Genomic DNA, 25,070 nt, shown 5'->3' on the forward strand with positions numbered 1-25,070 from the left:
ACCATTTCGAAGCTCATGTGGTGGATTTAGGTTGGAGGATCGATGGTTTTCAGTTGAAAAAAATGTCCCCTTTAATGCTGTCAGAGGCTCTTTGCAGGCTGGTCACATGCATCCTCTCATCTTCTCCACACTGTCATAATCCCAGTTGGGGTCCTCCCTTCTGTCTTATGGACACACACACACACACACACACACACACACACAAAGGTTGAACACATTTAGAGGTTGAAGACATTCGCAAATGATATATGCGCACACACACACACTCAAAGAGGAGAAAAAAACGTGCACACACGCGTACACGCTGTGGCATTTAAGCTCTTGCTGTGCCTTGAGGACGTGCTCTAATATTCTCCATCCCTCCACTCCTCTTCCTCTTCAGCTGCTCTCTCTCGCTCGCTCTCATTCTGTCGCTGCCACGAGCCATTTTCTGCCACCTCTTAATGCTGCTCATGTCCCACGGGGGGGCTATCTCTAATATTCGCTCAGCCCTCCCATCTCCTGCCACCATCTCCTCCATCTTTTTTATCTCCTCCTTCTTTGTGTCCTCCTCTCCTCTTTTTGTCCTTTTTGGAAGCCTGCAGAACATTCAAGGTCATGGTCACGCTGTCGGCCTCTTGGGAAGGATGCCATTAGACGCAGGATGCTGCAAAGGAAGGGTGACCTGCCTTTCTGGTATATAGAGCATACTGTACGTCTCACAGGGCGCAGTCGTCCACCTGGTTGTGATGTTTTAATTCTGCAGTGACACATTTCTCATAAAGCAAAAGAAAGATCCTTTTTTTTTATGAAGTAATGACGCCACAGAGAAACTTTTAGAGGAGATTTTTCAGACAGGTTGTCCTGTCCGTCTGTAACAGATCCCCACAGGCCTCCTCTTCATCTCTCGCTGACAGATGCTCATTTTAGGAGCTGTCATCCTGTCAGACCTGAGAGGCTTTCCTTCATACCGCCCCCCCTACACACCCTCTGCCCTGTCAATCACTGTTTTCCTGTTTCCTAGGTACGACAATTTGTGGGCATCCGCCTCATGAGAAGGCCACTAGGGTTAAATGGAGCCAATTCCAGGGGTGCAGAGTCAGTGATTGTATTCTGATTTATGAGATTGCATTTCTTTTCAGACACGGGGAAAATTGTGGGGAGGCTGTCAGTTTGTTTACAGCCATTGGAGTTATGTAACATAAAATAATGCACTTAATTTACGAGCGGGTGTGATTGTTGTTCCTTTTAATCCGCCGTTAATTCCCTGACTCTGCAGTTGGTAGACATGCAAATGAGCTGAACTGAAGTACGTACAAATAAGTGAGGCTTTCTAATTTAATCCACCAATGATTTTCTCAACAAATTGATTAATTCTTTGGCCTATAAAATGTCAGACGAAAAAAAAAGGTCTAAAACTGTTTTTAAATGTCTTCTTTTGTCCAAAACCCACAAATGATTAAGTGCACAATTACGGCTTAGCAAAGTATTCTAATTAAAACAGATGATTTGGGCATTAAGAAAAAGATTAGGTAGGCAAATATGTTGCCTAATGACTCATCAGTTAAGTGTCTAATCATTGCAGCTCAGAGTACATCTGTGTGGGGTGGTACAGCACAACATGCATGCCAGCACACTGAGCTGTCCATGCAAGAGAATTCTTTGTGCGCTTGTTGCAGCTTGTTGGTTTGCACCTGTCCTGCTGATGATGCCAAAGTTCATTTGAGACTGAGTCAGCCCTCTGAAAGTGTTACATTTCACACCACGATTGTATTTTCACACATCAAAATCAGGCTCGGTCCCAGTAGTATCGCCTTTCAATTTTTGCAGCGTCTGATTCTAATAAATGAGAAGCTTCCAGACAATGTTTGCTAATAGATAAACAAAATGCAGAAAATCACCCGTTGTCTTTTAAGGTTGATTGGCTCTAATCAGTCTCTGTCTGTTGGACTGTTTCATCCGTTCCAAGCGCTTTAGAACCGCGTCTGCTTCCCTGCAGCTGAATCAGCCCTCTTTGCCTCAGAGAGGACGGCCTTTTGCTAGGCGCTAATTGCAGGGGGGTTAGGGTAAGGAAGTGCTTCACACATGGAGAGTGGAACTCGGCTACTGTAGTGTTACAATTGATTTTTATTCATTGTAATGCTATCAGCAGCAGTAGTGACTGTGAAAATGTGTCATGTTTCTACTCGCTGCATTCACTGTTCTGTAGGCAATGTCGAGCTTCACTTTTCCACGCCTAATTATCTGATGTTTGTAATGGTTTTCTGTGATAAATACATGATGACATATCATTATTATTATTATTAGCGGTAGTAGTAGTAGTAGTTCTAGCAGAAGAAGTACTACTTCTAGTAGTAGTAGTGACTAGAAGTAGTTGTAGTTCTAGTCGTTCTACAACTAGTAGTAGTCGTAGTTCTAGTAGTAGTAAAAGTAGTAGTTCTAGAAGTAGTGGTATTTCTAGTAGTAGTTCTGGAAATAGTAGTAGTTCTAGTAGAAGTACTAGTTCTACAAGTACTAGTAGTTCTAGTTCTAGTTCTAGTAGTAGTAGTTGTATTTCTAGTAGTAGTTCTAGTAGTAGTAGTTATATGACTAGCAGTAGTTCTAGTTCTAGTAGTAGTAGTTCTACAAGTAGTAGTAGTAGTTCTAGTGGTAGTAGTAGTTGTAGTTCTAGTACTAAGTAGTAGTGGTAGTATTAGTTGTAGTAGTTCTACAAGTAGTACTAGTAGTAGTAGTAGTAATATAAGTAGTAGTAGTAGTAGTAATAGAAGTAGCAGTAGTAGTAGTAGCAGTAGTAGTAGTAGCAGTAGTAGTAGTAGTAGTAGTAGTAGTAGTAGTAGTAGAAGTAGCAGTAGTAGTAGATCTAGAAGTAGTAGTAGTAGTGGTAGTAGTCGTAGTAGTAGTAGTCCTACAAGTAGTAGTGGTAGAAGTAGTTGAAGTAGTTGTAGTATTAGTAGTAGTAGTAGTAGTAGAAGTAGTGGTAGATCTAGAAGTAGTAGTAGTCGTAGTAGTAGTAGTCCTACAAGTAGTAGTGGTAGAAGTAGTTGAAGTAGTTGTAGTATTAGTAGTAGCAGTAGTGGTAGATCTAGAAGTAGTAGTAGTCGTAGTAGTAGTAGTCCTACAAGTAGTAGTGGTAGTAGTAGTTGAAGTAGTTGTAGTATTAGTAGTAGTAGTAGTAGCAGTAGTGGTAGATCTAGAAGTAATTGTAGTCGTAGTAGTTCTACAAGTAATAGTGGTAGAAGCAGTAGTACTAGTAGCACTAGAAGAAGAAGTAGTAGTGTTATTGGTACTATAGGTATTATACATTACACGGTACATACATGAGAAAAACATACATGAGAAAAACATACCATCTATTACCTCAGTAGGGTGAAGTTGTATAGATCCGTAAAGCAAAGCCTGCAACTTTATGTTGTATAGTGTCAAAGATGTGTGATATAGATGATTCTTAGAAGACAGCTTTATGTCCTTCTATGGAACCTCTATTCACCAGCTTCATACTCCAGAGACCGACACCGCATAACCTTGGATGGAAACACAAAAGGAGCTGGGTGTGGGAGGGTCGGGCTGGAGAAGATATGAGGAGAGAAAAGAAAGACGGAACTGTGTCGCACAAAGCTTATTTTTCTTCCTGCACTCGGAGCAGACATATAAGATATCTTAAATCTATCACCACCTTTTCTTAAAATAGAAAAGAAAGAAACCAATATTAGATGTATCAGGCCATCTGGACTTGCTTCTAAGTGCACAGCATCTCTGCTATACTCTGATATAGTAACAGAAGACAAGTTCATACATTTCTCATATTTAAGCTTTCATTTCTTGTGTCTTGCGCTCTCTAATTCCACTTCACTTAAGGTAAAAGTGAGTCTACAGCAAAATTGGATGACACAGACAAACACCAGAAGCACAACTTACTCAGGCTTCTGCTTCTATCCTGCCTGTTTTTATCCTCCGCTCTACTCATGATTTATGAATTGTAAATTTGAAGTCTGGCTGTAATTGCCTCTGTGTTGAAGCGCCTCCAACAAAAACAATTATTGTATTCTCTTGTCTATTATACTTAGAAAATTAAGGGACTATTTTGAAGTCAAATTGAATCAGGGGAGTGCAATTATAATGAAGGCCAAAATAATCATTTGCGTTTGTTACAGGTGGTTGATGTTGCTAAAACCTGCTATCAATGCACCGTGGTATCATTGTGGAATGATCTCTGCTGTAGACACACAGAGCAGCAACCTGCAGAGCTTACAAAAGAAGCCAACACAGGAGTTTGGCTTTTTCTGTTATTGTTGTGGCAATGCCTGATTGGTGCAGCAGATATTTGGAAAAAAGTTGCCATGCAGGTTGCAAAATTTTGAGGATTTTCTCCACCGTCAGTAACTGGGACAAAGGCTTTAAAAACTTTGAGGAAGCTGTTTGTATTTTGACATCACTTCTGGTCAATTTCTGAGTAGCTAAATAAAATGTGAAAAAATCAAATTAAACTAAAGGAGGATGCCTATTTTAATGCTACCCATATGCCCAAAGAAGATTCTAAACACTACTTATATTAAAGCTGTTCTACTTCTTATTTCTGCTGCTATGCTTGTATAAAACCACTGATAAGAGACAGGGGGATTACTATCTCACTGTACAAACACCCACTGACTCATATTTGTAACAGAGCCTCTGGTTGTTGAAAAGTTAGGAACACAGCATCTGATTGGTCAGTATTCTCAACACAAGGCACCAGGAAGTGGCTACCTGAACGGCTAACAGTTGTTTAAACTCTAGCAGGCAGTGTTCTGGAGATAATACAGGCACAGTTGTGGATCATCCCCGATGTTCATAAAACATTGCAGACCGATGAAGATCAATATTTGGTGGTGTACACGTCGATGCCTGTCAAATTTGTGAAAAAGACTGACCAAAATTTCAAGGTCGCGAAGTCTCGATGGCCTTGGAATACAGATTGTCTTCTAGATTGTTCTGCCTTTAAACAATAGCTCAAATATATTTGAAAATGATTTTAAAACCATATTCTTTAATTTTGGACAATGTTTGGTCTTACTGCATTATTCTTTTCTCACCTTCGATTTTACAAAGTGGTTCATGTTTGGTGATTCTTGTCCAACTGGTGAGTATGCTCTGGTATGAATCAGTATGCCTCTGTACATCTGTTCAGTCGCACAGTGGGAATCAGTAGTCCGCGTTGAGTTCTGCAGTGTGTGACTGGAATACAGAGTGCGTTTTTCTGACAGAATGTCGGATCATGCCTACACCAGCGTGGCCGTCTGCAGCCCCCTGCCATTTGAGGAGGAGTGAAAGGGGAGATCACGATGTGTGCTGATGTATGGATGTATGCCATCAAAGTTTAATGGCATTTGTTGACATTCCCCCCCTGGTGGGAGGCTCACACTCTCGCCTCGTGCTGCAACATGTGATTCTTTTTCCTCTTGTGTGGAAATCTGCATCGACGCTAAGCACGTGTCGGATGATGTTGGAGTATTTGTTATGGAGGCAAACATTTGTAATGGATGCAAATGTTTGCTCTGCAGGGTAAACATTGTGACAATTTAATTAGCGAGGGAAATCTATAGATTTGCATCTGTTTTCTGTTCCTGTGACATGAATTATTCTGAGATGAGCTGTAACAAATATGAATGAATACAAACTGAACGCAGCTCCTTTTTTGCCACGAAAGGCAGATGTTTACCACCTGGGATTAAAGCCAACTGAAAGCAGAAACAGTGCACTAGTTTTGCCAAAGCTCCGGTTGGCCGTGGACCTCTGAAATCCTTTCTGGCTGAAGCATCAATGGGACATTTTGGAGCTCCTCTTTGTGGCTAACCCAGCGAGCCGGGCCGGATTAATGAACAAGCTAATCCTGATACCACGCTGCACTGACGGGCATTCTTGACTCCCCACCGAGGATTCCCACTCGTGTAATCTTGGGGAACCCGTAACATTCTTAGAGAGTATTTATTTTAGTGTTTGACAGGAAGAAAAATAAAGTAATTCTAGCTCAGATTTCCTCTTATTTCTCACCTCACTACACTCGCCTCGAGGATATTTATTTTCCTGCCTTTGATGTCGACCTCTGGAAGCTCTCTCAGAATAGCATGCAAATCAGCTCACAATCGAGCTGCCTCATTAGCCCCAGGCTTTGGATATTTTTAACATTTTGCACAAGTAGGTTTTTTATTTTATAAATTAACTAAAATAGGTTTTGATTAAAAGTTCAAACTTTCAACTTTATTAACTTACGGTGGTGCAGTGGTTAGCGCTGTCGCCTCACACAAAGAAGGCTCCAGGTTCAGACGAAGGGGGCCTTTCTGTGTGGAGTTTGCATGTTCTTCTCGGCATGCATGGGTTCCATCTGGTTACTCTGGCTTCCTCCCACAGTCCAAAGACATCCTCGTTAGGTTCATTGGTGACTCAGCGGGTGTGAATGTGGATGGTTGTCTCTATGTTGATTGACTGGCGACCAGTATGACAGCTGGGATAGGCCCCCCGCTACCCTGAACAGGATAAACGGTATAGATAATGGATGTTAAAGGTTGGGCTCATGAGGCTTGGAAGTAATACACTTTGTTATGGTAGGAGACGTTTTGTTTACACAGGAAGTAAGTACATGGCTTTACCTTTCGAAGGATGTTCATCAGCCAACATTAGAAAAGGGAATGGGAATGACACTCTTACAGACGTTTGCACTTTCGATAATACTCGTCACTTAATAATATAACAAATTATCATCCTGAAACAGGCAGAAGATTTCGTCTTCTCAACAGTTTCTAGAACAAAAACAAATATTCTGCTGGGGTTTCTTTACCTCACCAACAAAATGACTTCATAATGGTTTCTTTTTTTATGGGTGCAGTTTTTTAAAGAATGAGTTTGGCATTTTGGCCGTCGCCATGTTGGTTTTAAATAGCCAAAAGTGATCATATTTGGACGAGAGGATGGCACTGGAGAGGGCTTGGCAAAGGCTAAGTCACCTAAGCTTAACCAGTCTACACCCTTGTCTTGGTAACCATTGTAGTTCCCACAGAATAAGATGCTATTTGTTATGCTGGTTGACTGGAGTTGTTTGTTTGTGAGACTAAAGAAGCTTGCAGAAAGTTGCTCGCTCGCCCACATTTCTGTGGGAAGAACAAGTTGTGGGTGAACGGTACGAACCAGGTAACTGAAAACAACCGGTCATCTTGTAAACAGCCTGCCGTGTGCTCTGCCTGTAAGGCAAAAAATATAAATACACTGAACAAGCTAACAAGCTAGGTACAGTTAGTGCAGACATTTATAGCTTCTAATTTATGGTAACATGTCAGTATAGTAATACATGACATGCATTTTAATATAGGGCATACTTAACTTTAATTTATCCCTTTATTTCAGACACATAGGTCAATTTTAGCTTAAAAACGTAAGACAAGGGCAGCACAGAGATAAACTGGGGTTCGACTCACTTTTGAAACCAGCCTCAAGTGGCCACTTGAGGAACTGCGGTGTCGTTAACTCCTGTGTTGGCTTCTTTAGTAAGCTCCTCAGGTTGCTGCTCTGTGTGCCCACAGCAGAGATCATTCCACGATGATACCATGATGCCTTGAGAGCAGGTTTTAGCAACATCAACCACCCTTAACCGCTGCCATCCTCTGTACCCACATGTGTATTCAGAACTAAAGTGGAGTGCAGAGGGACTTTGAGTTAGTGCACTCTTGACCCGGGTAGTTGGCCTTAATGTGGAGCGATTATTCCGTACCTTGTCAGCACACATCACCTGTCTGTGAGGCTCTCCTCTCTCCCTGTCACAGGGTGCACTTAGGGGACAGAGGAAGTCATTATACAGGATCTCTGTAAGAAGAGGAAGTCTTGTGTGAAAATTTGGCTTTAGGGCTCTTCATATTGCTTCCGCAGCCGAGATGAGCTCACAAAATTCTCTAGGCTGCCAAATAACCTAAGAGCGTCACACTGGCCCGTGTGTTTATGCATGTAAGTTAGCATTATTATTATGTGTTAACATCTCTGATGGGTGTCATGTGAGAGCTGCCACCCCTTAGCCCACTTGCAGTGCTGGAACCCGAAACCTGCACTCACACGCTCACACACACACAGGACTTCTCGCCGCCCTCTTCGACAGTCTTCCCGTCCGCCTGCTAAAGTGCACGTCGGAAAACATCTGACAGACTTGGCTTTGCACTTTAAATTTAGACAGGGATACACCGATGGAAACCTACATGGCTATTAAAGAGATAACATAGACATCACGTCCGAATTCTGCTCCTCTGACTGACATGATCCGGCGTATTCCAGTTCGCTGCTAACAAATGTGACTCAGTCATGCCATCTCACCACATGTGAATCATGAAATGTGCATATAAACAGCCTCATTAAGTACTTTACAACTATCACAGAAGCAGCAACAGCTCACTGGGCATTCCTTCTGCTGCCGACTTTCTTCTTCTAATTTCTCACTTTGTTGTGTAGGCGGAGGGAATGCCCCTCTCCCATTATTACCATCCTCGTAGGTTTCCCCAGAGTGTTATTACATTGCTCCTGATTTGCTGTGGCGGTTGCTCGGTTGGTTGTCTTTGGTAGATTGTGGGTTTGAGGACGACAGCTCGCCCTCTGTGTGGAGAGAGAGTGTGTATGAGGGGAAGAAAGGGTGGGGGGGGATGTAGTGGAAGGGGTGGACTGGCTTTCACAGCTGAATAACTGGGTCAGTTTAAGATGATGACGCTTCTGATCTCCTCAGCTCATCGCTGGGTGTTCACTGTTCACTGCTCAGCTTTTCGGCAAGCGACCACCGCTCTGCCATACTTCTCTGGGCCCATGTCTCCCCTTCTATTTTTTTTTTTAACCCCTATGAGCCTCCTCCTAACACAAACAGAAGCACAGGCTAACTCCAAAGCTATCAGAGAATGTATTTGAATAAATGCATGCACACATTCATTTCTGGCTGTGCTTAAAATGGTGCTTCTACGTGTGAGGAGAGCAAGCTTGTAGACTCTGGTTGTGTTGAAAACTATTTTGTACTTTCTGTTAAGCATTTGGGCTGCACGATGGAGCAGTGGATTAGCGCTGTTGCCTCAAGACAAGAAGGTTCGAGGTTCGAATCCAAGTGCGGACATTTGCATGCTCACCACGTGCTTGCATGGGTTCTCTCCGGGTACTCCGGCTTCCTCCCACAGTCCAAAGACATGCTCGTTAATTTAATTCGGGAATCTAAATTGCCTGTTGGTGTGAGTGGGTTGTCTGTCTCTATGTGTCAGCTCTGTGATTGACTAGCGATCAGTCCAGGGTGTACCCTGCCTCTCGCCCAATGACAGATGGGATAGGTGACCCTGAACAGGATAAGCGGAATAGATAATGAATGGGTGTTTAGCATTCAAAGACTACTGTAGCAATTTAGCGCTTCACTATCCTCAAACTAACAATGGACATTTTAAAAACTGGTTAAGCAAAATACAACTATTGTAATTCCATTCATTCTTTCTTTTTGCCTGATGCCTTCAAAACCAATGAAGCGACATTGATCACTAATATTTTGGTTGGAGATTCAAGCACATTATGCTTACAGTGTCTAATGTAGCCTCCAGCTATGACCTTTAAGCGTAGATAACGACTGTGCTGTCTGCTAAGTTGGGGCGCTGGTTTAGCTCAGTGGGTAGAGCAGGCAACCCATATACAGAGGCTTCAGTCCTCGATGCAGCAGCCGCAGGTTCGACTGCCGACCTAGGCCCTTTACTGCATGTCAACCCCCATTCTCTTATCCAGTTCATCCCCAGTCTGTGTTGCAGCCACATTTTTTTGTATGTAGTTTCAGTCGGCCACCTGTGACAAACTTTGATGAGTTAATTCAGTGGAGTTTCCCACTGAATTTCTTGACGTTCTTAACACTTTGTTATAGTAACTATAAGCCCAAATGCTGTATGCCATCTTGTGGGAGAAACACATACTATAATTCCTGTATAGACAATAGGGCAGTGTTAGATCAGATAATGCCCTCCACTCAACTGCTTCCTTCCTGTTAAGAGCAGCGGAGTGCTTCTCATTCAAAAAGCCTGATGTTATCTCAGAGTTTCAGCCGGAGCCTCCTGCCCGTCTCTTTTGTGCGGAGCATCATTGATGCTTTCAGCTTGTAAGGTTATTCCAGCCCCGGACAAACCCTTAGGCCAGGATTGCCATCGTCCTCCATTCAAGCAGCAAACCATTAAAGATGCAAGAAGAAGAGGGTGTTTACTTAATACCTCAGCCACAATGCATTGGATCAATCTAAAGGACTGTCACATGAAAGTAATCAGGCTCCCATCGTCAATAATGAATGGCACAATCAGCAGGGACAGTGGGCTCCCATTCTGAGGAGGCTGAATGGGAGAGGAGATCGCAGGGGAGGTACTATTGTGTGTCGCTACGTTGGTCAGCTGTTGCAGAGAAGATTATGATGAGTCCGGTGACAATGATCGGGATATTGGCAGGGGCTGTTGTCAATGTTGTAACAAGAAGAAGCAGACTTTTGCTTTATTATTTCTATACAATATATTCACACAGGTCCTAATTTTTCTCCCTAAATATGATCACATTTGAATCGAGGTTTCTGTGCATGTCAGTGTTGTACTGTTACATTTATATCATATGTATTTTTTTTGCTACTGCTGAACTGTTGTAGTACAATGTTTGAAATCATGTTAAAAAATGTCGACTATTTTTCTTTCTATCAATCAATCAATCAAAAAACCACAGAGGTTATAGTCCTCGATGCAGCGGCCCCCTGCTGCGTGTCATCCCCCCATCCTACAACAGTTAGTTCCCACCAAGCAATCTGATTGGATAAGAGGCATTCCATGAGTGCTGACACAGAGAACAACATCACTGGGACTTTTCACTCTGTGTATCACTCCGCCTCAGCCAGGTGTTCTGAAAACTGTTAATTAACGTTACAGCAGACCGTGTGTGTCTACATTGATCAAGCTGGTACCTCTGGATCACACAGCAGACTCTTTTCTCACTGGTTGATGATAAATTAAAATGTGATTGTCTTTGGCACTCGGCCTGCTGCCTCGTGCCTACGACTGAATCACAGCCGTGATGATATTCAGTACAACATCACTCCCTCTCATGTGATTCTCTCTTCCCCTGTTTCCAACACTATCCACTGTCCTCTCTATAAAACAAAGGCATAAAAGGCCGAAAAAAAATCTTTAAAAAAGGATTAATTGGTTTGGTGCAGCAATAACAACAAATAAATACTACGTAATTCCACATGCTAAAATATAGAAAATGATCACAAATGTATATTTATGAGTAGAATGTTAAATAAAAGCTGGGGTAGGCTCCAGCCTCCCACCACCCTGAACAGGATAAACAGTGTAGATGATGGATGGATGGATTTTGTGGGTTTAATGAAATCTAAAGAGGTAAAAATGAAACGCCAAAGTACGGTTTATATTTTCTACTTACCTTTGTAATTTCAAGTGCCTTCATCATTTCAAGTGTTCCCACAAAAAACAACAAAAAACAAAAACAAGACTAGGTCAAAACCTAGTATGTGGCTGACCACATCAGCTCAATGTGCGCTTTTGTGGGCAATGTGTTTCAAGGACTGTTCTTATGAGGCTGATGACAACGTGTTTGATAGCAGGTGTGCGCTGCAGACGTAGATAAGGACAGCAGACAAGCAGTGGAGGAGCAGCCCCGCCTACTCCCCGAACAAAGTATCGAGAGCCGTATAGACAGAGAGTCGTGTCAGTGGAGGTCCAAACACGTCCATGATCCGCCATTGCGATGTCACAACTCTCTCTCTCTCTACGGCTCTGAAAGTACCGTCAGTCACTCAGTCACTCAGTCACATACAGACCGGTGTGTAGGGCTGACCCTGGCAGTCAGCCAAAAACAAAACAACAACACCCCGGCACCCAAATAGATCACACATCAATATATGCACTTACCATATGTACATGTACACATATCCTCCTCCGTCTTGCACTTGCTTTTTACCCTCTTTAATATGTTACATCTCCAGGTCATAAAGGCCTTCCATATTTGGCTAGTTTTGCTTTGGACGTTGGATGGATGGATGTTAAATAAAGATGAGGCTGTCAAGAAAGAGAAAACCAATGGAGCATTTAGTAGTCTGATGCAGAGGAGATGAATAATTTTGTAAGCAGGTTAAATATAACGACACTCTGATGGAAACGGAGAAAATTCGCTTGCAAGAACACGTCCAGAGAAGCCAAAAACTTTCTGGATGAATTGCTGGTCGCAAAAAGAATATAGATCTCTTTGTTTCACTCCTGTGATTTCTGAACATTTTTTACATACAGATAAGCTTTGTGAATGTTCGGTGCTGTTTTCCAATTCAAGTTATATTGATGGCCCATTGATGTATGCCTCATAAGGTAAAATAAGGTAAAGCAACATGTAATTGAACTCCCTCTGTTTTTTTCTTAATCATTTAAACCTTTTAAACGTGATCTTTTCAAAGTATCTTTCAAGACTCTTAAACATTAAAACACTTGTTTGGACGCTGGGCTCGGGTGCACGTCGCCTTACCTTACCTTACTTTACCTCAGCAGTCATATAGAGTCTGTGAAACGTTATACAGACCGGGGTCCAGCGGGGTCACCATCTCACACAATGGAAGCATTGACTCAACATGGAAGCTGAGGAGTGCATGTCAACACTTGATAACTGTGGTCCACTCGATGCGCGTCCTCTCAACACTCCATACACACATTGTTGCTGCTCCTCTGTACAACAAACACGTGTGTCCTTTTCTTTGCTTCCTATGGTTCTGCTTGTGTGATTTCACTGTGAGTGTATTTGGTGAGCATCTCTTATTCAGCCCATGCTATAAGAAAAAATCCTGCTGTTTAAAAGAGGCAAGTTGTTGTTTAACTAGAGATACTGCAACCCGTCAGGGGCGTGTCCAGATTTTTGGGGGTAATAACCCTTTTTATAGTGTGGTTCTGCCACAGCGCTGTAACGAAGCTCTGCTGCCAATTTACATTAGACCAAGCAACGCCGACATAAAGCCCGGCCCAGTTTGTGTTTTTACATGGCGTTCTGGTGTTGCGGAAGCACCTATCCGAGCTGTCACTGGGCGAAAGGCGGGGTACACCCTGGACTGATCGCAAGTCAATCACTGTAATAACAATGTATCAATCAAGGATGTTACATACCTGTATAGGTTTTTTAAAATGTAAAAAATAATACAACAAAGTGGCATCATACAAATCTTCCACGTTTAATTCTTTTAGGACTCAAAAAAAGAAAAGTCACTGTATAAACGACCAACATAAGAAGTGTGCTTCATTGAAACTTAAGTCCTGCCTCTGGGCAGAGAACCAATAACATTTTAGGATTATGGGGTGTCACCTGGAGTGGCAAATAAGAGTTCAGGGGGCCCATGCCACCCCCTGGAAACACCCCTGCAAGTAGCGCTGCCTTTTGTGTACTCCGGACTGAATACAAGAGTTATTTTTTACTGTTTTGCACATAAATGAGCGGCGTGTGAAGACTTTTGCAGCTCTATTCACGTAACTAATTTCTCTTCTCTCTGTGTCTCTCTCTCCCCAGGTGGTGTTGGTCTTTGCGCTCAGCATCGGGGCCCTTGGAATATACTTTATAGACTCCTCAGAGTAAGTATTAATTTGATGACCTATATTCTGAACTAAGTAAAAATTTCCCACAAGCCTCTGCAGCTATACTGCTGATGAAATATAGATAGAATGAACCTTCTGTATTTGGTGCATGCAATTACATTGGCCTACATACTGTATCTGAATAATAGGTGCACATGCTTCCTTACTCATCTCCACACTGCAATCTCTGAAATGCAAATTCACACCCCCACAAGTGATCACAAGCAGTACACACACACACACATCTGCATCTTAGGATTTTTTCAATGGGAGGCCTGTCAGTTTCCATGGTAACAGAGACAGGCAGATACAGTACAGTATGTGTTGGGGAGCCTGTTCTGTGTGTGAGTAAGTGAGTGTGTGTAGTGTCAGTTTATGCGTATCCCTGGCTGGCAGGCACCCAGAGACAGATTGCAGGCTTGGCATCTCTCCGATAACCACTGCAGCTACTTTCACACCATCCAGACCCAAACTGCACCTTTTAAAGGCAGAGTTTGATGTTCTTGAAGTCTTGAGAGTTTTATCTGGTAGAAGTATTGACTCATTAGCTTTGGCAGGGATCCCACAGTCAGAGTATAGTGGGGAGATGCTGCATAATAAGGTAGAAATGAAGAGCAGCTCAGAATATCTCAGCCTAGTTTACTTTGATCGGTGGTGTGATATGGGAATGGGTGCAGCAGTAATATTCATCTCTGTACCAACAAAAATATTGAAGATCGGGGTTACCATTTCTCATGATAACCCTTTTCCAAACTGACCAACAATGTTTAGCAAGATTTTTTTAATTTTTATTCAACCTTTATTTAACCAGGTAAAAGCTTGTTGAGATATAGAATCTCTTTTTCAAAAGCGACCTGGCCAAGAGGCAGCAGAAACTTTACAAAACACAACACCACGAATATCATATCATAAAATAAAGAGCAAAACATTTCAAAGATAGTTTAAGATATTGCAGAACACGATAGTTCAAATGGTTTAAGGCTTATTTAATTGAAGCTGCTGCTTTATTCTGAATGTTTGTGTAAAACTCTGAGCTTCGTGATTTATGTCAGCAGAAGCTTTTGTTAAGATACTGTGGCTCAGAGTGCACAGATTTAAATTTAAGTAGGGAGGCAATTTATTGTTTCCAATTATGTAGAAGTTGTTGCATGCGCCTCTGGCAGTGAAATAACCAAAATGCGTCCCCGTTCTCTGCACTTGCTCTGTGCGACTTTGACTGCACTGTATTTCACGCACCATTGACTTACCAAAATAAAGCGTCAAATATTTACTGTAGCGCCTGCGGTTATGGAATGTTGATTGCAATGGGACCATGACATATTGACCATAAAACTTTATGTTTTTTTTCCCATCATATTTCTTACTATGGTAGCTTCTGTGCAGCGTCGTTCAAGTTATGGCTTGCCTCCAGTATTTTTATCAATATGTTCATTGCCATTTCCTTCATGTAAAAGAAACATAAACAAATTGGAGACAAAAAATACATACATCCACACACCCACATACACACACAAAAATATTCCCCTACATTTTTACAGTTTCCTATCAGGTGACGCCTACATTCCCGGCGTCTATGATGTTCATGTACGGCTCCCACAGCTGAACAAAGTCTTTCCGCGTCTCTTTGTCAGTGTAAGTTAGTCCTTCCAGACCGATACAGTCCGAAAGCTCCGTTATCCACTTTCTCAATGATGCAGCGTCCGCACTTGTGTGCAATAGCCCTCTGTCTGTTTCTGTGTTTAGCTTCCTGTGGTTTGTTTTCACTTTAATACAGTATCTGTGAGCTTCCCTGAGGCATCTAGGAGTCTAACACAGACACGGAGATGTAATCTAAAAGGCAGTACAGTTTATAAAGTCTTATCTTTGCAGCATTGGGAAATTATTCCTGGAATGAATCCTGTCGTCTGTTTGTACAGGATTAAATCCTCCACTTCCTCCTCTGCATATATATCTTCTTTCTTTATGTAAACATCTTTGTTTCCTTTGCTTCCTTCTCATAAAAGTTGTCTTTAATATTCGGCCGACAACTAGGGATGATATGTTAGTTTCCGAATCATATCTGAACATGTGTGTGATCAATAATCATTCATTCATATCTTATTAAAATAAAAGCCTCAGAGGACTCTTTGGATGCAGAAAACAGACACTTTTTGCAGTTATGTTGAAATAAAATCAAAATCCACCATGGTGCAAGCTGTAAATAGCACGCACAGTTACATTTGTTACATAATGTTCCGGTTAGTGAATAAAAACTCACCTGTTTGGGAAGCACTGGAACAACTGATTCTGTATGCACGTTATCGTACATTCATGTTACATGTTGGCCTGTGCACCTAAGCTTTATAAAGGCTATCAATCATCCCTAAGAGATGCTTTGAAAAAGGGGCTAGAAAGACTTTGACATGATCAAGAGGCTTAGCTGACACCTGAGCTGGCTTACTCGACAGATATGCAGTCATTGATGAGCCCTCTGCTGAACAACACAGGAGGAAGGTTGGAGGTACAGCTTTGCGCAGATATCTAACTTAACATTAAACTCAAAAGGAGAGTAGCTCAAGCACTGTTTGATGCACTGTATAGCTGTACTTGATCCCACAGCGTCTTGTATGTTACAGTGCATTTTGAGTGTATTTTCATGCAAGTCTGTTTCCCTGAGGCATTGCCCTGATCTCTCTGCGCTCCCATTAAGCTGAGGCCCTCTCCACCCTCATCATCGTGATTAGCTCAAGCTTGTCACTTGAGTGTGCGCGTCCTCTCAGGGGGACTACTGATCAACCCAGAGCAGGTTCAGCAGACTGTGGGGGCTTTCACATCCTAAACAGGGCCGGGCTTGTGTTACAGTATCGCCGATACTTTCACTACAATAACTCTTCTGGCCCTACACCCATTGTTACATCTCATTGAGCCGACCTGCCGATAAGTCCGTCTCAAGTGTCTCTTGGGAAACATGCCATGATACAGGCTGTCATAATGGTTCCTTATTATCATGAAGAGAATGACTTATTGCATCCATACTGCAATATTTAAGATAAGAGTATCCAAACCAGCTGGTTGATGCCTAGAAGTGAGGAGGAGTGAGAGAGGTTAGAGTGGAAGCCAATTAAATAAGCTGGCGCCCAATTAACTCAGGCGCAGACAGTTTCCTGATGTCCTACTCTTCTCTGCTGATTGGCTCCTGAGAAAGGAAGCCAAACCGACCAAATCAGGACGCAAAGCAGAACGGACGCCATTAGCTCTTTGGTCCAATCTCAGAAGAGCGACTGCCAGTACTTCAGGCTTCGGGTGTAGCCAGCGGTTATCACATTAAGCAATAATTCGGCGGCTGTGGCTCAGTGGTTGAGTCGGTTGTCTCTCAATCGGATGGTTGGGGGTTTGATCCCTGATTGCTACAGTCGACATGTCGAAGTGTCATTGGGCAAGACGCTGAACTCCAGATTGCTACGGTAGGCATATCCATCGGGTATGAATGTGCATAGATACTGATAGGAGATTTTGCCTGATAGGTGTTTGCCATCAGTGTGTGAATGGGTGAATGTGACACGTCGTTCTGAAGACTAGAAAAGCGCTATATGAGCACATTTACCATTTAAAGGATCTTAAGGCAAATACTTCCGTTTCTGTGTTAGTTTTTTTTTTTACAGTCTGGCTAGCAACTTGAGACGCGAGAATTGAGTTCGAGTAGAGAGACAACATCTATGCCGGGTTTGGTGATTGCATTATGGGACAGTACAATCCACATCTTTTGCTCTCCACATAGCTGAAACACGATTTGACAGTTCTAATCAGAGCTCAAACTGAAACCAGAACACTTCCGACATCAAAAGTCTCGTCCCTGGCCTAAAGATTGTGCAGTTATATGCAGATATCTGTTTTGTTTAAAGGATGATATTTTTGGCTTTTGCCTTTATTCGATAGGACAGCTGAAGAGAGACAGGAAATGTTGGGAGGAGAGAGTGAGGGATGACATGCACCAAAAAATCGGCAGACCGGGAATCGAGCCTGCGATCAGTGAGGACTGTAGCCTCTGTACACGGGGCGCCTGCTATACCAACTAAGCTAACCAGCGCCCCCAGATATCTGTTTTTAGAGGATAATTTTAGTCAAACAACAACGTTAAAAAAAGCACAAAAGGTTTGATCTCAAATTAAATATAAATGAAGCAGTTTTTCTCTTTATTTCTTCATTTGTGACGTGCTGTCTCTTACTAAAGGACACAAATACTGACATTTACTCTGCCTCCAAGTATCACCTTGTATGTGGGATTGCATTTGTGATATATAAGGGACATAGGCGACATGCATAAATGATCTGACTCACATTCATACCCCTGTACTCAGTAGCTAAAAACGCTCTAAAGATGACCTTACCTCCATGTAGCTTCCTTTCTACTAAATGTTAATGACTGAAGAAATTGATGAGCAGAGATTTATGGGTCACCGTTTTAATGGTAGTAATTACTCTACCCAATACTGAGGGTCTGATGGTGCAGATTCATGAACTATTTAAGGTTTACTGCTTTGCCTTCCCAGTTTTTTTGCAACAGTTATAGGAGGGATTATTGTTGAATCCCTGTAAAACAGACCTGTGGTGGGATAAGTGCTGGAGCTGCGCGATGGGCTTTTATGCCGACTTCAGTGAAGCGAGGAAGCCCCTAAGGGATAGGAAGCACGCATATGCACACACACACTGCGTAAAATGCTGAAGTCTGTGTGAAAGGTACGTTTCTGGTGGCCCGGCATGAGTCTCCCGGGAGCTGTTTTGTTCCCAGCTTTCGACAGGTGGGGCTATCCTAGTAGGAGTGCTGTCGGCCAACATCCTGCAGCAAAGAGCCACAGAGAAACACAGCGAAGCCTTTGGTGGAAGCAGGTAGTCGGAGTTTGAAAGGAGGGGATTGTTAATTGGCTGCCCTCCCAGTTGAGCACAGAGATTACTAGTCTTTTACTTGGCACGTGTGTTGTTGCTAAGAGGGCTATATTTTTTTGAATGAACGGGAAATGTAGCTGAGAATGACCATCCATCTGTTTTGTTTTATCAAAGCGCTTATTTCCCACAGTTCTTTTTCTTTGCTACACATAATAACGCACAATAAGACACCGCCTTTTCTGCTCCTCTGCAGCAGACTCCACTTGCCAAACTGCTGCTATTTTGGAGATGTTTTCAATGGGATGATACTGCGTCCTCTCCCGCCCACCTCTGAACCTGCTTTAATACCTCGGCTCATCCTTCCATCCTTTCCTCCTCTCTGCTCCCATGAAGCAAATCAGCAGGAATGTAGGACAAAGTCTCTGCAGGCCTCTCTTAAGGGGATGCCTTTGTTCCTGCTCCACTTCTGCTTCTATTTCCTTCCCCTCTCCGTCCCTCCCTGTCACACATACAGGCTATCACGCGCACACTTGCAGAGTCACGTTAACCCGCAGAAGCACGCACATGTGCAGACAACGCGGTTTTTGTCTCTGTCTAAGAGGCCTCATAAACAGCGTACCCGGGCCTGTAACTCTATCATGAGAATGCGATCAATGTCAGCGCTGAAAAAAGAAGCAGTGCCTGATGACTAATTAATAGGGTAAGGTGAGAAATATGGCTGAGCTGTGAGGCGAGCTTGGCACACTGTGGGGTGATGAAGGATAACCTATATAAGGACCTCCTCCTCTCCATGGGGTGCTGACAGAACTTGGCTGTTAGGTCCGGATGGAGGATCTGAGTCTCTGCGAGGATCAGAAGCGACCGTGTAACCATCAGAAGACATTTCCAAGTGGCCTTTGATTTACATTCACAAACTGTGGCAGCGAGATAAAACTCATTCCAAAATATAATATTGAGCGTTCTCTAAAATAACTCCCTTTTATGTCTTTTCCCCAAAGATTTCTGAGCGAGTTGTTTTCAACCTCTCCTGTTAAAAAAAAGAGAGAATATGAAATGTCAACATCACAAGTGTTATGAAACATCACATTACTGTTTTATGATTATGGAGCCGCTCCCTTTAGACTCCCTGCAGAATTTAAGCATTTATTTGCTTTGGGTATCTCAGAACGAGCTGAGAATAGTTCCACAAACAGTCCCGCGTAGCTCACATGTTGTCATTTTAGCCTTAGCGTATCATTCTAATGAGAGGGAAATTACCCTATAACTCTATCTGGTAATTGCAGATTCAGTTCATGAAACACTGAAATTACCGGGGCAATTAGCATAGTCACCCTGCAATCTGATTGGACCTCTTTGTTTATCAGTGTCACCATGGCAATAGAAAGGCCATTTGTCGATGCAGTGGACTAATATCTGTCAATGCTGGACGGAAGTGCTATTTTTAGACCACAGCACGAGCCAAACATTCACTTAACTTATTAAAGCCCAAATAACATTTAAATGATTTAAGTGTTTGTTCCTATTTTTGGAATGTCTATCCTCACTATCAGTTCATGTCAACTCTTTAGGAAGCCGCACAGTTTTATTATGATTTGAGGCTATAATTAGATCTAATGTGTGCAAATGACAGCTAGCAAGAGGACATTACATTGACAATTTCTGATTGTTACCAGCTGGTCAAAAAACCTGCTAACACCGGCCAACACCCGGCTTTGTTCCTTAGTGGGAAAGGTTACAATTTCTGCAGTAGACCCGGGTAATTATCGCCTCTGATCGGCATTGATGGGAACACAAAACCTGTGTCGACACGCTAACCTCCGCCCCCTTTCCGGCGCAATGCTATGCTCCGTCTGTAACTTCTGGAACTCCTCGTCATCTCAGTTCCGCCCGTCTCCATCCGAGCAGCGCTTGAACATCGTTCCAAATTTGTCAGCGCTGAGTTTGATAAACAGACTGAATGAATAATAAATACAATAAAGACCTAACCACTGTAACATCTTCTCTGTTTACTAACCCTGTCTCCGGTGCGTTTGTGACGTCAGACGTGACGCAGCAGAAAAGAGACCGACAGGAGGATACTTTACTGTTTAATGTAGAAGTCCTAAGTGATACATTTATTTTCTTTAAGTGCAGATAAGGAGGGGTACGTGTAATTACTAAATAAACACAATCAGTTAATTTGTTTTTGTACTGACAATGTTATTTGGCATCATGAAGGCTAAATGCACAAATTAAATCACCTTAAATAAGAACAAATAAAAGCTAGAAGCACCATTTTCATTTGCCAGACAAAGGTAATCAGTGTGCTGATGAGGACTTTCTCTTTTGCACCACAGCTTTTATCAGTTAATTAGGTTGTGTTCAAAAGACGAGTGATTGAATGCGTGTAGTTTAGCTGTCGTGCTCGAGCACTGGCTTTGAATAAATTAGTGTTAGAGTCAAATCTATCTTGCAAAGATGTAGATCCTTCCGTTTGTTACTGTCTGTACTTTTTAATTTAAAGTTGAATGCATTAAGAACTGCATAAAGCTGTTTTTGTTTTCAGCTCCAAACTCCTTTAGACTCTAAACTTCTTCATAGAGGAAACGCTTGTAGTGGGAAACAAGTCATTTGCATTCATGAGAGAAAAAGGAGTCATCTATTTTTAGCCTCCTTTGGGTGCTTTTTTGCCCATTGCCCTTATGGGTGCAAAAGTATTTCTTTTTTTAGTAATGGTGCCTTGACCTAAATCAATCATTTAAGTAGTAACCTGGCCTTCTTTCAGCTGCACAGACCCCTCCCTGCTTTGTCCCTTACGCGGACTTGCAGCGCCCTCAGGAGAAATGCTGCAGCTTAAATCGCATTCTCAATGCACTCTTATTTTTCTATTTATTGTATGTGCTGCCTTGAATACCAACAAATGAGACTATGAATATCTAACTACATTCAGGGATGCTTATGAGCTTACCCGAGCGGTGAGACGTTTGATATATGAAGAATGGCTCAGACTTGTTGTTTTCTCAGGGGGCAACCTTGCTGTTGCTCCTGCTGCAAGCCAAGGTCATCTGCAGACTAACAAAGGCCCGGCTCCTGCTCCCCGACTGAAGGTGTTTAGGACTATTTTTAGAACATCATCATCGACAGACTGCTTTGCCCTTGTGCACAAATGAGTTTTACCTCTCTGGTTGCGTTTTACAGAGGCAGAGGGGGTTAACGTAGGGTAGCAACGTTTTATGTCCTGGATTAGGCTTACATGCTCTGCAGCCTTCCCTCAGGCGATCGCTGTTCCCCATGTGTGTTTCTGCATGTAAATGTGTGCTAATAAGCAGAGGAGGGTTAGAGAAGGGCTAGTCAAACATCAGAAAATGTGAGTTTCTTACAGAAGTGTAGGAATCTTCAAGCAATTTCCAACTGGCCTAAAACTAGCATTGTGTGCTATTTATATATGAGACAAATTGTCTTGGTACCTCAGGGAGCTCGGTCCCCCTCCCTCCTTTTTTTCGCTCTGTCACTTTCACATCTCCTCCTCTTCCTCTCCCTCTTACTGTCACTACCTCTCTTCTCTTCCCGTCTCCTTTATCTCCTCCTGTCTTGCTGCTGTCTGTCCTTCTCTCTCTCCCTGTCCTCCCTCCTCCTCCTGTCAGGCAGGATGGTGTAACCCCAGGCTGTGGTAGGGCTTAAGGAGTAATAAGAACTGTGGTGGGTGGATCTATTTTCTGCATGCAGGACGCTGGCAGCGTGCGGCCAGGAATCCCTTGTGATTGTGGGGTGTGAAGTGACATTGTAAGAAGGAATCACGATTTTTTTTTCATGTCCTACATGTTATTTGTGTAGGAAAGACACAGATAGTGGAAAACAATAACACAAACACCTGAAAATTCACTCCAAAAGCCTGCAATATTGTTTTGGATTGCACCAGTGAGGTGATATGTGAAATTGGAAATTGGAATCTAGTAGCTGGCGTGAAAGTCGGATGTGCCTCTCACTCTCATTCACGCTTAACACATCACCTCCTTCACTGACACCGAAAGATGATAAGACATGTCCTGCAGATTGAGAGGTGTTCCAATTCCATTTTATTTCCCAATACCAATTATGATTATGAGTATTGGCCAATACAGAGAACCCCTCCGAAACTAGTGTAATAAAAAAAGTCTACATATTACTGTTCTGGTAAAAGAAAACTATTGACTGCTTACATTTAGCTAGCTTTGCCTAACTTGACATTTTCCAATCTAGATGATTTATAGGGGGGTAATAAATTATGGTATTGGATCTGGGCATTAACTTGTGCACTCGCCGATACTCGATACCACATTTTAAGGCTTTATCAGAGGACGATACCAAACAACTCGATGCAGAACAGTCCGACATATCCGCATTTCCAATGTTACTGGACTACATTTTTAGGACAAAGTTGGCGATGAAGTATATCATTAAATATCAATATACAAACATAATAACGTCGTCGTCTATTATTTATATTCAAAATTGCAATAATTAAGTTCTTTACCACTTGGGGGTAGTGCACGATTTGGACATCCATCTCACACGTAAAAACATTAGCATTCATTTGGAGGGCTGTTTTGTGGTTCTGTTTTGGTCTCCACCAGCTACTTAAGTTTGAATTTAAATTAAAGGGGGGTATTATGCTAATTTCAAGCTTCATATTTCACACTGTGATACCTGTGGAGTAGCTTAGCATAAGTTACAGTTTAATAAACTCATTTTTCTCACACTGGTGCTCTGTGCAGGCCCTCATTCAGCCTCTGCCTGAAACAACTCAGTCAGCTCTGTCCCTTTTAAGAAACCCCGCCCCTACAAGCCCACTTTCCTCTGATTGGCCAGCTCTTCAAAGCCTGCTGAGGCTGCACTTTGTGATGTCACAAAGTCACAAAATGTTTAAATGACTGCTCCATCCTCCATGCTAACGGGCTAACTGTAGTGATGCACAAATGATAATATCGGCATGTTCGTCGCGTTTCATGGCGTCATCATTGTTGTATGGCCTTCATCTTCTTCTTACCGCCACCTACTGGACTGGTGGTGTAGTGCAGTTACTTTATATGGTTCTCCATACGTCATTAGCCTGATTTGCATAATCTTCCCTGGACTTTAGGTCGCTGTGGAAACGCAGACAACAATGGGCCACAGGAACTATTTAGTTCCTTGAAGAGAAGTTCCTGGAACTAAAGGTTCCTTTTGGTCAAAAAGCACCTAAAGTCTGTTTGTAGATGCGGGGCAGGTAGCACCAGCTGCCTGCTGTAGCTGTTAACGATGGGCTGAAAGATGCTAAAATGCTTAGCAGAGCTGAGTGAAACTGTGGCGTCCAATGATGCTTCCCTTTGGGTTTGTTGCTTTAGGTAATCTTTCACATTATGTCGTCATTTTAAAATAGTACACCACAGCTTTTGGCTAAATTAAAGAACTACATTATTAGGAAATATAGCTTTGATGTTAACTGGATGGCTCACTATATTAAGCTGTCTGTGTATAGGTGGTTAGTCACTGTTCTACTCATCTTAGATCCAATTCCGTCTATTTGCTTTTTATTTTGCTGCGTCTGTTCGTTCCTCTGTAAGCGGAGTTGTGTTTTAGAAGTATCTATCTTGACAGATTATTAACATTATGACCGTAAAGGTACTAGTGGATCATTTCAGTCCGTGTTTCCAGTTTTATGTGTTGTGAAACACGCTCAGCAGCTCCACAAAAATAGACTGTGTGAACGTCTCCAACCTTAATGACCTCTTAATTTCCTATTGTGCCTTTGAGCTTAAGAGAGACACCATAGATCTGCCTCGTGTGTCTTCCCACTACTTTAGTTAATGATCAGCTTTACCATCAAGTAATGATTATAACAAATGACTAAATCAAAGCTCTCTGGTTGTCGCCATTGTGTTGCCTAATAATGTCAAATCAAGACAAATTCATTGTACCGCTCCGCCCGTGTCGTGTGCCGCCATGCTCGCTCTCCCCGTGTGCTATTAAGAATGCTTTGGGTCATGTGACTGTAGATGAGCGGATATTCAAAATTAGGCCAGAGCGGAGCCTGAGGGGAAGTGCCACAGTGACCACTCCAAATGGTGTCTTCTTCAGTGTGCACCATCTGTGTGTGTTTGTGCTCACATGTGCTGCTCATAAGTGTGTTTGTATTTGCATGTACATGCGTGCAGAACGCACAATGGTCTGTCAGGGTTGGCTAAGGTTGTGGTTTCATAACAGCTTTTTGGAGCGAGGTCACGTTAGCTTCAGTGTGTAGAAGCGCGTGAGGGAAAGGGCTGCCCCCGAAAAGTCAAGGATTCCAGATCTCATTTGAGAGGACCCCAAGTCGGCACGCATTTTGTCAGTTGAATCTCTGCTGGTTCTTCTTTTTCTTTTGCTGCGTATCCGTTAAAAGAGCAATGAGCAGAGACATCCTTCTCTCCATTAACACTGTTAAAACATACAACAAAGCAGTTTCAGGCTTAAAATCTGAACCTTTCTGACACTCTTCTTCAGAGGACAACAAGAGGGTCTGTTAGAGGAGTTTATGCTAGCTTGCTTCAAGGTGCTCAGCTGGTTTTTAGGAGAGAATTCCTTCAGTTTTCTCCTTCAGGTCTCCTCCTCCAAAATAAAGGACCAGGTAATTAA

General features: G+C 42.6%; 1 protein-coding gene across 9 annotated transcripts in view; it reads left to right on the plus strand.

Annotated features, from left to right (window-relative positions):
- Positions 1–25,070, plus strand: part of kcnma1a (potassium large conductance calcium-activated channel, subfamily M, alpha member 1a) — a 166,316-nt gene that overhangs the window by 67,252 nt on the left and 73,994 nt on the right. For all 9 annotated transcript variants that reach the window (XM_069658280.1, XM_069658271.1, XM_069658272.1 and 6 more), the window contains exon 3: positions 13,534–13,595. In XM_069658280.1, the coding sequence (XP_069514381.1) occupies positions 13,534–13,595 (62 nt within the window). The remainder of the gene's footprint in view (positions 1–13,533; positions 13,596–25,070) is intronic.

This window comes from Semicossyphus pulcher, unplaced genomic scaffold (genome assembly GCF_022749685.1).
Source record: "Semicossyphus pulcher isolate SPU_LCO1_2020_fin unplaced genomic scaffold, fSemPul1.0.p SCAF_12, whole genome shotgun sequence".
Classification (NCBI taxonomy): domain Eukaryota; kingdom Metazoa; phylum Chordata; class Actinopteri; order Labriformes; family Labridae; genus Semicossyphus; species Semicossyphus pulcher.